The sequence below is a fragment of the Patella vulgata genome, chromosome 5 (assembly GCF_932274485.2).
Source record: "Patella vulgata chromosome 5, xgPatVulg1.2, whole genome shotgun sequence".
NCBI lineage: Eukaryota > Metazoa > Mollusca > Gastropoda > Patellidae > Patella > Patella vulgata.
The window spans coordinates 76,334,202-76,346,547 of NC_065883.2; the positions used below are offsets into that span (position 1 = coordinate 76,334,202).

General features: G+C 36.7%; 1 protein-coding gene across 1 annotated transcript in view; it reads right to left on the reverse strand.

Annotated features, from left to right (window-relative positions):
* Positions 1 to 12,311, reverse strand: part of LOC126820381 (exonuclease 1) — a 41,827-nt gene extending 29,516 nt beyond the window's left edge. Inside the window, exons 1-8 of the mRNA XM_056100830.1 lie at positions 12,242 to 12,311; positions 11,022 to 11,206; positions 10,146 to 10,265; positions 9,533 to 9,656; positions 7,383 to 7,520; positions 6,346 to 6,561; positions 5,002 to 5,189; positions 3,617 to 3,713 (exon numbers count right to left, since the gene is read on the reverse strand). Coding sequence (XP_055956805.1) covers positions 3,617 to 3,713; positions 5,002 to 5,189; positions 6,346 to 6,561; positions 7,383 to 7,520; positions 9,533 to 9,656; positions 10,146 to 10,265; positions 11,022 to 11,182 — 1,044 coding nt within the window. The 5' untranslated portion in view covers positions 11,183 to 11,206; positions 12,242 to 12,311. The remainder of the gene's footprint in view (positions 1 to 3,616; positions 3,714 to 5,001; positions 5,190 to 6,345; positions 6,562 to 7,382; positions 7,521 to 9,532; positions 9,657 to 10,145; positions 10,266 to 11,021; positions 11,207 to 12,241) is intronic.
* Between the last annotated feature and the right edge of the window lie 35 nt (positions 12,312 to 12,346).

Here is a 12,346-nt window from a genome sequence, read left to right on the forward strand (position 1 = left end):
TGAAATGAAATGAAATGGGGTTTAACGTCCTACTGTTCTGCTCCTATACTGGGCTAATGAAGACGGGCATACGCCATACAGTGTGCTATGAGGAAAATTTTGCCCGGGCAAATGTATACACGGGACCTCGGTTTTTCGTCTCATCCGAAGAACTAGACTAACGCCACCTGGCCGATGTTACTCCTCGGTCTGAGCTACCCCTATACCCCAAATTTCAGACTCGGGGCAGACCTAGTGCAGCCGCCAACCCCGAACAGACCAGCGCTTTGCTCGGGGGTCATAACTCCGAAACCGGAAGTGGTAGACTAACGCCACCTGGCCTACATGTATGTAACTCCCCGGTCCGAGCTACCCCTATACCCCAAATTTCAGACTCGGGGCAGATGTAGCCGCCAACCCCAAACAGACAGATTTCGCTCGGGGGTCATAACTCCGAAACCGGAAGTGGTTGACTAACGCCACCAGGCCTATGTTACTCCCCAGTCCGAGTTACCCCTATACCCCAAATTTCAGACTCGGGGCAGATCTAGTGCAGCCGCCAACCCCAAACAGACCGGAGTCACTCGGGGGTCATAACTCCGAAACCGGAAGTGGTAGACTAACGCCACCTAGCCTATGTTACTCCCCGATCCGAGCTACCCCTATACCCCAAATTTCAGATTCGGGGCAGACCTAGTGTAGCCGCCAACCCCGAACAGACAGACAGACAGACAAACGACAGTCTCAAATATATATATAGATTCATGTATATAAATATAAATAAATCATGATATCAAAACATCTACCCTGTAATGTTTATATAGTATACCTAAATAAACATTATTCTTATGTATAAATTATAGAATAGAAACGTCTGTAGTTGGTTTTGCTGCAACTAAATTGGAAAATAGACAAAAATGGTAAGCCAACTACATGTACTTGCTTTTACGGACCGGCACACGGAGAGAAAGAATTGGGGTTTCACGTTCATATGGCGATTTTTGTGCATCTTCCGAGTCTTTTTGAAATATGCAAAATGGGACAACATTTCTCATAAGTTAGAGAATGAAGTAAAAATGCCCACAGCAAGATATCATACACCTAACCTCAATCTCACCCTCATTCCTATTGAGCTGTATATGGCCTAGTTACATATATAATGCTATGGAGAATAAGAACATAAAGCGTCAAGCCAACACTGATCTATCCTAACCAAACCACTAATCAACTCTGTCCTTGTCATACCTGTAGAGAGAACTGGGCTAGAAATATCCTGAATCCTGAATGTTCTAAGCTAATGAAAATATTGATTAGTCCAGAGTCCTAACCGTTTGATTACTCTCTCCCTGTCAGTCAGAAATTTAGGTGTCCTCATAGATTTCAACTTTAGCATAAACAGTCATATCAATTATCTTAACAGGAAATGTTAGTTTCTCCTAAAAAATATCAGTCGAATTAGAGATTATCTAAATACCTGAAGAAATAAGTACATTTGTTCGCTCCTTAATCCTATCCCATTTAGACTATTGCAATAGCCTTCTTGGTGGTGTGTCAAATAAGTCCGTCAAAAAGTTACTGAAGATACAAAACATTACCTATCTATCTGATATTATCTCGGGTGTAGCAAGCTCATAGGGCATACAACTAAGTGTGGAATTGGCACTATACAAACGTTCATATTATTATTATTACTATTATCACCATAGTTAGGACCCTGGTTTCAGAAGTCAAAGGCGATTGGGTGGAAGCGAACAATTGGGACATAGGCTGTAACTTCGAGGGCCATCATCTTCAGACGATGGCTTGATCTTGCTTTGACTACGTACACATAATACCCTGCATATTTCGACATTAATTACGATTGGGTACAAGCCCAGCTCATGAGCCTATCAAATTCCTCGATCATCGCGAATACCAAGTCTCGCTTTTTCAAGCTAAAATGTCTACCTGTGATAATCGAGTTGCAAAGTTCAAGATTCATTCAATGTCAAGGTTATAGTGGAGGTTGCTATGTCAGAACCTCTGATTGGACGCTACTGTTCACGTGTATGCAGATAACGTAGCTATAAGTTCGGGAATTGTGAAGCAATCTAGAAATGTCCAGATGTTGTAAAACTCGCAGGCATCGCTCCAGGAACATGGTGGGCCATAGGCCTCTAGCAGTGTCTATAGTAACTGCTGTCTCTGGTTAAACCATTATGTGTCATAAATCGAAAGTTTTGTGTACCTTGAAAAAATCTAGCCAGTGTTAAACAATGGGGTGGGTGTTTCGTAGGCTGGGTGGATGAAGGGGAGGAGTGTCTGATGGGGGTGCTCAGGGGAGTGTTGGGGATCCTGGACACATGAAATCAAGAGCATGACACTTCATTTGATGACAGGTATTATGATGTAAATCCAACAAATCCTTCAAAAGTCAAATATTGTTAAATGCTATAGCGGACAGCGTATTGACCAAATCTTTGAAATTTGACTTAAATGTATCTATAAGGGGCCATAATCCAGAAAGTTGCGAAACTGAGATCTTTGGATAAAAAACATTCGTTTCAAGTTTCATCTAAATTGGATAAAAATTGTGATCTCTAGAGTGTCCATAGGCTAAAAACGTGATTTTTTCATACAATCAGGGGCCTTTATCCATGAAGTTTTGATACGATACATGTCAATATCGAAAGGTGCCAAGATCTTTTGGAGATAAACCTATATTAGGGTGACCCACCATAAATAAATATCTCCAAATATCTCGACAATTACGCAACAAAATATTTATATATATGCCAAGCCTCAAATCAGTTTCACACAATTATAGTCACTAAATAAACGTTCATGTTGTACTTAATAAGCTATGACCATTAATCATCTATAAATAATAGACTGAAAACTGGTTCCAAGTGTCGTCCATAACATCCAGACACTTTTGAGTAAAAGATAGGTTACATGCCCTTGTTTTGAAATTAGTCTCGCTTAACCAGTCTATCGACCATTCTACGTTTGATTGACAGGTCGGGATAATCAAGACTACTTTTTTTACGAAACATAACAGAAAGCTAGAACAAGAAATTGAATTTAGAAATAAGCACGTTAGCTAGCTCAACAATTGTTTTAAGAAGCTTGTAAAAGTAAAATGAAACTACTGCTAGTATCATGTTCCTGTCTAACCCGAGTGTTTCAGAGATATTATTTTTACTAAACCAAAAGATGCCGCTCTTAACGGTACAGTTAATGATAAAGCGATTTAAAAAATGAAACGAACGTAATTTCTAAATCTGCTGTAATAACCAAGAAGCTTAATTTTACTGCTATTCAAAACCGTCAATAAATTTTTTACGGCTGTAATAGTTGATAGATTTGTAGAGAATTGCACGTGCCATGGCTATTTATAGTGTCATACTGTCAGAAAGTTGGTCTCGACACGGCGAATTTGCACGCTTCAGTGGTAGTCTCAAACTATCAGCGGTGGGCTGTATTTCTGTAGAGTGCATGGGTCACCCTACCTATATTTCAAGTTTTGTCAAAATCGGTTAAGAATTGTGACCTGTAGTGTCCACAAACAAAATGTGAATGGACGGATGGACGCACACACGAACGGACAGGGTCAACAACATATGGCCTAATGAAGAGAGGATATATCATGATTTACCTGAAATGTGTCTGGATCATAGTGACTAATATATTCCCCACTGTAAATATCAACATTACCCAGTGATATCTGTAAAGCTTTATCTGGTGATACATAACTTATACGAGTTAAGAAAATATAGCATAGAATTACTCTTCAAATCTCTTGTAAACAGGCCTAGAAGTAAAGTACCAGTCACAGACAGGTTAAAGGACCCAAGCTGCTAACTCAGTATCATCCACGGCCTTCGACATTACAAACACAACTTACTTAAATCAACACTGATGTTGTTATCTTGCCGTAAAAAACAGACTTTTAATATCCAACATTTTAAATTTGGCACACAAATCACGTTCCAGAATGCTTCTGTGCGTCATTTGTAAGGAAGCAACTCGAAGAACAAGGCTAAACATATCACTCAGGAGAATACTGCAGGCGTAGACTGAAATAACCAGATGTCAAAGACTTCCATTTAATTTCAACCTAACTGATTAGAAATTTCTAGTTGCCAAAGAATAACAATTTAGCTACTTTAAATGTCTTACTTTTATGCACCAACTGGAGTAATTAAGACTGGCATAATCCATACAGTGTGTTGCAGTGTTGCTATTTTAAATTGTTTCTTGTCGGACAATTTTACTGAAAAAGGGCATAACTCTTATTGTTATTTAAGCAGACGAATTCAGACCACAATTAAAAATCATGTATCAACAAAATATTCAAATTCGTACATAATAAAAATAGGTGCACCTCGCTATTTTTAATAGTTTCGTAGTAGGCATTATCCAATTTTGTAATATTAGACATAAAAACTATAAATTTAACTGCATAAAGTGTATGTTAAGGTTAAATTATTTGAAATTCTAATTTCATGGCATGTAATTTGATTGACAGGTGGAAGTTCTGCGATTGTTAAATTTCACTTCCACTGGCAAATATATATATATATTCAAAATGTCAGGCCTGCTGGACAGCTTTGATAAACTAATCGTGCTTCTTGTACACTACGGTGGCACACTGGACAAGTAGATTAAAGTGTGCGCTTTAAATCATTGAGTAAAGTGGTGTTTCGAATTCCGAGCTTGTACGTGACAAGGAGTAGAGAGGCACTTGTCCAACGTCGTTTTCTTCGGGTCCTCCGGTTTGTTTTCACTGCTAAAGACCCCTACCGCAAGTGAGTAATTAAATAAAATTGAAGCATGTGTTAGTCCCAAAATGACCTAGTTTTTCAAGTGTATGTTAAACCCCATTTCGCTCTTTCTTGTACACAAGAAAATATTGTCTAACTTTTGTCTTATTTATATGAAACTTTTCAATTATTATATGAAATGAAATGAGGCCTTTAACATCCTACTTTTTTGCACCAACTGGGCTAATGAAGATGGTATTTTTATCTGAAAGGATACGATCCAGCATATTTGAGTTCTTCTTTAACAATTTCTGGTGGGTAATCATTGAGGGGTACTACTTGACGTTTTATTGGATCATAACATAGTTGATATAAAAACGTATTTTCTGCTTTAATAAAGTTCTCGATATATTCACTTGATACCACAACATTCTTCTTTAAATAACTGGATAATTTCTTCAATAACTGAAAATATACAATAACATTATATAATAATAACTAAAAATATACAATAACATTATATAATAATAACTGGATAATTTCTTTAATAACTAAAAATATACAATAACATTATATAATAATAACTAAAAATATACAATAACATTATATAATAACTGAAAATATACAATAACATTATATAATAATAATAAGAAGAAAAAGAATAATAAAAGAGTCATTTAAATAGTGCAACTTTCCAAGATTCCTGCTCTTTTTACGAGAATAAGCTAAAGCTTGGACTTGAAACTGTTGCGAAATTTTCAATTCGTACTAAACAGGATTGAACCCTTTTTGGACTGATCTTTTTAGAGAGTCAACTTTTACCATATTGTAGCTTGCAAGGTAGGTCTGCAACGATGCGCTAACCTTATGATACATATCACGGTATAGACCTCACGATACGATACATATCGCAGTATTTTTCTTTCCAAATTTAATTAAAGAAATAAAAACAAGTATATGATTTTTAATGGCGACGTGTCACATTATTAGCCACGCATTTTCCATCTGCTTTTTTTAATCCAAAATGTTTCCATATCCTGATTTGTGGTTCACTCGAGGCAAATGTTTCCTCGCTGGAAGCCATTTTTCCTCCTTGTCACATGAACTACAGGTGGACATAACTCTGTGTGATAAAAGAGTATCAGATGAAAATGGATGGTTAAAAATATCTGTGAAGTGTTTATTGAACCGATGTACAGAAGTTAAAGTACCGTGAACCGAACCGTGACCTCAGTATACTGTGGCATGTATACCGTCTCACGGTATGTCGTTGCAAGTGATTCAAATTCCAACAATTGGTGATTAGAGAGAGAAATGGAGTTTAGAGTCCACTCGATACAAACTTGGTCATTTCTGGACCAACACATGGTTCAATTTTATTTCAATAATTCGCTTGAAATAAATGGGGTATTTAAAAGTGGGAGGAAACTGGAGGAGCCAGAGAAAACCCACAAGGTTGGACAGTAACCCTACATCTTGTCACATACAATCATTGCATCGAAATCACACAAGATGACTCAATGATCTAGCGCACACCAACTAACCATTCGGCCATCCAACCCCCTACTAATGGTGATCAATGAGATAAAGAAGGATGGAGAAGATCACCTGCTATACTTACTATTCTTATATCTGTGAGACGTGTCTTTTTAAATACTTTACAAGCCGTAGCTAGACCTATACCAGGTAACGAGGCCAGGTAATCACAGCCTGATAAAATACACAGGTGACGAAATTTATCAAACGTATAAAACCCCTGCTGTATCTCTATTACTTGATTTATATCATTCTGTTCTATTAATATACCGTTACCATGGAAATCCATCTTAAACATCACCTAGGAAACAGACCAAAAATATACAACTTTTCAGTTACATTCACATAACAATATAAAGGCTGGAACTTCTAAAACCATTGTTCTAGGGAATGTTTAAGACAAAGGAAATCAATTTTTATTTTTTCTAAAAAAAATTCTTTGCTCATATTCAGAACATAGGAAATATTTTTGATTACGTCTTTGACCCTATTTCCTAAAGCTACCGATGATTCCTGGTGTCAGGCCAACCCCTGCCTCTGTAAACACCAAATAGAGAGAGAGAGAGAGAGAGAGAGAGGGAGAGAAATGGGGTTTAACTACCACTAGACACAAACTAGGTCATTTCAGGACTTACATTTGGTTCAATTTTATTTCCATAATTCGCTTGCGAATAGGGGTCTTTAGCAGTAGGAGGAAACCGGAGGGCCCGGAGAAAACCCACGAGGTTGGACAGGCGACCCTACTCCTTGTCACGTACAGCTGGGGAATCAAAACCGTGCCACTTGACTCAATGAAAGACTTTATGATACAGCGAGCACGTGCTAATCATTCAGCCATCCAACCCCCCAGAGGGGGGAGAGAGAGAAATGGCGTAAAACATCCACTTAGGTGATTTCAGCAATAAAAAATTGGGTTAATTTTATTTCAATAAAGATCGGAGAAACCCCACAAGGTTGGACAGACGACCCTACTCCTTGTCAGGTACAAACTGAGAATCAAAACCGTGCCACTTGACTTATGGACAGAGCTTACAATATAACGCATACGCGTTAAACCGTTCAGCCACTCAACCCACCTAAGCATTAAATGTTGAAACAGAAACAATAACATTCAAATCTTACTTGTTTACATCCGAACAAAAGTAAATCAGAATCTTCTGTGATTATAACTTGAGCTATACCAGATTTATTTAAATACGCTAACTGGGCATCGGCTTCATACGGCGCTACAATACAATCAACACCTCTATCTCTACACACCTGGTAAAAATATAAACAATACAATAAACACCTCTATCTCTACACATTGGCATTTAGTGATTGAGAGGGATCACAGTGGCTAAGTGGGTAAGACGCTGGCTCGCTAGCCTGGAGGTCGGGTGTTCGATCTCTGCACTGGCCGAGATAGTTCATTCAGATTTTCCGGCGAGGTGCCCCCTTGTCAGTGATGCAGGACCTGATAATGACAGCTGTTTAGTCATTCGGATGGGACGAAAAACCGAGGTCCCATGTAGACATTGCCGTGCACGTAAAAGATGCCTTGACAATTGGAATTCGATATAAGAGTAGTCCGTATTGCCGCAAAATTTCCCTCATAGCACACTGTATGGCCTATGCCCGTCTTCATTAGCTCAGTTCGTAGCAGAACAGTCGGATGTTAAACCCCATTTCATTTCATTTAGTGATTGAGAAACACATTAACAGAACACAAGTTTTATGGGAAACAACCACTGGTTTTATTATATAAGTATATAAAACTAAACTGCTGAACTGCAACTATGTTTTCCGTGATTATCAAAATAAATAGAGAGAATTGGGGCTTAACATTCTCAACACAAACTAGGTAATTTAGTGACTAACATATGGTTCAATTTTGATTCAATAATTGTCTAGCACTTAGGAGTTTTTAGCAGTGGGTGGAAACTGGAGGACCTGGAGCAAACCAATGAGTTTGGACAGGCGACCCTACTCCTTGTCACGTATAAACTGGGAATCAAAACAACGCCCCTTTACTCATTGACAGACCTTGTGATCTAAAGCACATGTGTTAGAGAACAAATGATAAGAGTGAGCTGTGAGGTTTGCTATGAAATGAATTTCATCAGAACAGAAATTGCCATAAACAAAATCAAATTATGACTTTGCAGAGTTCTCCCCCTTTAGTCTCCAACAAATTATATTTTGAGCCCCAATAATTTATAGCTGTAAAACAAATGTGGATCTCTAAAATCCCGTAAGAGTAAAGTCTGTCAAAATTTGAGATGAATTAAATTATAGAGTTATGTCCCTTTAGTCTCCAGGGGCCTGTTTCACGAAATTTTAACTAAGATAAAATCCAAATTTTAGTAATTTGATTGGATAATATTAGATTGATTTTAGTGCTTAGCCAATCAAAATTGAAGTATCTCCTAAAATTTGGATTTTATCTTTAGTTAAAATTTCGTGAAACAGGGCCCTGGAATGATATCTTAAAACAACATTAAACTGAGTGTTAAACTAAGCCTTTTAAGTGGATTCAAAATTTGTATAATAAATAAATTCAGAGACTATACATGTGGATGTTCTTTTTTTCTATACTTCCGTCATTATAGGACAAAGATATATGATCGGCTCTGAGTTCACAAAGCATTCTCAGATTTAAGATAAGAATTTAATCAAAATTGTTCGCCTTATTTTAACTAAAATGTAGCCCTTTATAAAACTTTTGTTGTTTTAATGTATCAAATACGTCAATAAGAAACTAAGTGCAAATTGTTTTTTTTCTGGATTAAAGATATTTCTCATAAACAGTGATTGAATATTAAGTAAATTCTTAACATAAGTGTGGGAATGCTTTGTGAACTTGAGGTCTGGGTTTTTCCCTTTATTTATGTGTACACTGAGAGATAAGAGAATTTTGCCCTGACAGCAGTGTTTTTCCATACATTTTTTTTGACTCCCAAGTGCTTGGATTTTCAGGCGTGGTTCCCCCTTGTCAGTGGTGCAGGTCATAGTCTGGCAAAGGACAACACATAGTTCTTCGGATGGGACAGAAATCTAGGTCCTGTGTACACATTGGCATGCATGTAAAAGCTTCCCTTAGCAGCTGGAATTCGATACATGTATATAAGAGTAGTCCATAGTGCTGCTGTCTAGGCACAATTTCTGTCATAGCAAACTCTATGGCTTATGCCAATCTACATTAGCCTAGTTAAGACAGAACAGTAGGATGTTAAACCCCATTTCATTTTCAATCATATAGAAAAATATTATAAAAACATAGATTTATTTACATTCATTAGTTCTAGTGCCATTTGTGGTGTAATATCTATACATTTCTGTAAACAATCTCTCGCTTCAGCTCTTCTCCCTTCTCGTAAAAATTCGGCAGCTTTCTTACGATTTAAATCTCTACGCCTAAAATTTAAAACAAAACCCATTTAGTTAATTAAATTCATAAGAAAACATGTTCTTATAGCAGAAACTTCATAGCATAATTGAATTAAATTATATAAAAGGCTGAGTTTAGTGTTGTACACTTTGGGATTAACAAGTAGAAATTATTTCAATAATTAGGGGTCTTTAGCGGTGGGATGAAACCAGAGGACCCAGAGAAATCCCATGAGCTTGGACAGCCAACCTTACTTCTTGTCGCGTACAACTGGGGAATCAAAGCCACGCCAGTTGTGTCAATGACGGATCTTATGATAGAACGTGCACGTGCCAACCATTTGGCCACCTAATCCCCCTATAAAATATCATTTTTAGAGACAAGTGTAAATGACTTTTTGAATAGTAGCATACTTTAATGACTAACTTGCAAGCCTGTATCTGTGAGAATCTATACATCTCAATCAGATTTCTCGTTAATTTCTAAACCAGAAAAAGATATTTTATCTAACTTACTCTCTTCTCGATTTTTCTACTTCTTTTTTTGAGGGTAAATGACATCCATCGAAGACTAATATAGGTTTTATACCACATTTTAACATGTAATCAACGTACTTCATACAATAATACACATACCTATAAAATACATCATATTTCATACAATTGAATAATATACATAACTATAAAACACATCATAAAATCATGTAATAGCATAAGATTTCTCATTTTCAATACAGCATTAAAATTAAGAAGTGCACGACACACAACTCACTCATTTCTTAAAACTGATCTTAAACCAACATTTGACTACATGAACTATTAAAAAACTCTTGCTTGCTACCCATTAACTGGTTTACGTGTATTATTAACTGGGTGGAGGAGATGGGGATGGGCTTCAGGGTATGAGCGACAGAAGATCCCATGCTTATCACTGAGCATATGCAAGATACAGTTATAGTCGGCTATTAGCCTAGAGACTGACGATGTGTCAAAATAACTCAAATACTTTTTTTATATCAGAATTTTACTACAATCATTACAACACACAGAATTTGTGTAAAAATAATCTCATGATGTTGAGTCCAGACATTAAACCATATACCCTTTTCACTTCAATAAACATTTTTGTGTTTCGGGATTTTTTTATTCAAATAAATCCATAAAATACTTTTCTTTTAAAATATGAGTAAATGGGAGGAACAACAACAGATACGTGTAGCTGCTTGATAAAAGGTCGATGCAACCGGAGAGATGAAACAAGAATAGATATAAAACTTGAAATCCAGCAATGTTATGATAAATCATCTCTCTATTCAAATTAAAATATATTTTGTAATACTGTTGAGCAGGGATATTTGATTTATCAGAATCTATTTCCATATAAAATCTTACATGTCTGTTTTTTCACCCAGAGCTAATTTATCAGCACAGGCAAAAGCTCCTCTATGTAACCAACAATAGGCATCTATAGCTACTGTACATCCTTTAAACTGTGAGATATTCACTGACTTGTGGATCTTCTTTAAAAATGGTAATAGACCCTGAATACCCATCTTGGTGATCTATTTCTCTTTTATCTGAAAGTAAAACATATCAGGGTATGAAATAAGTGTCTAATATACTTGCACAAAAATAAAAATGAAATGGGGTTTAACGTCCTACTGTTCTGCTCCTATACTGCTGGGCTAATGAAGACGGGCATACGCCATGTGTGCTATGAGAGAAATTTTGCCCGGGCAGCGGCACTATCGCATACTCTTATATCGAATTCCAAAGGGATCTTTTACGTGCATTCCAATATATACACGGGAACTCGTTTTTTTGTCTCATCCGAGGGACTAGACAGCTGTCCTTGTCAGGCCCTCCATCCTGCATACTTGCACAAAGTTAAGACCTAAAACAATAGTTATTAATAACTTTGATATCAGACATAAAGTCTATACTGTACCTATAATTTAATTTATTAAATACATGAAATTTTATTGGAAATAAAACATTATCAATGTCAATATCAAGTGTAACTTTACCCAGTACGCTTATTACATGACCACCAACGCCTAATAACTCTGGCTGGTGGATTAGTTTCGACGGTTTCTAAAAACCTGGATTAATGTTCACCTCATGTTACCTAATCAGATTATAGTGGTGTTACGTCCGTAATTAGGGATTATCCAATCAGTTAATTAGTTAGTCCTCACCTCTTTCCTAGCGAATATCAGTCAATTACTGTTAATAGCATTTTGATTTTTCCCGATAATTTTTCTACAAATTACACATTTATTACTAGTTGTAGAGAGAGAAATGGGGTTAAACGTCAACTCGACAAAAAAACAGGTAATTTCAGGACTAACATATGGTTCAATTTTATTTCAATAATTCGCTTGCGCATTAGGGGGCTTTAGCAGTGGGAGGAAACTGGAGGACAGGTCGACCCTACTCCTTGTCATATACAACTGGGGAATTGAAACCGTGCTAGTTGACTCAATGACAGATCTTATGATACAGCACGCACGTGCTAACCATTCGGCCATCTAACCGGCTTCTACATCTAATTCCATTTAATCTGCTTTATCTATTTTGATTTTCTAACTTATTTTAAATAGATTTATTACCAATTCTATTGTGAAAACTTCATAATCTTCGTGTCTGAATTTTGTCTTATTTACTAATTTTGCCGCTTATTTTCGGCTTTGTATTCGAGGATATTTTCGTACATA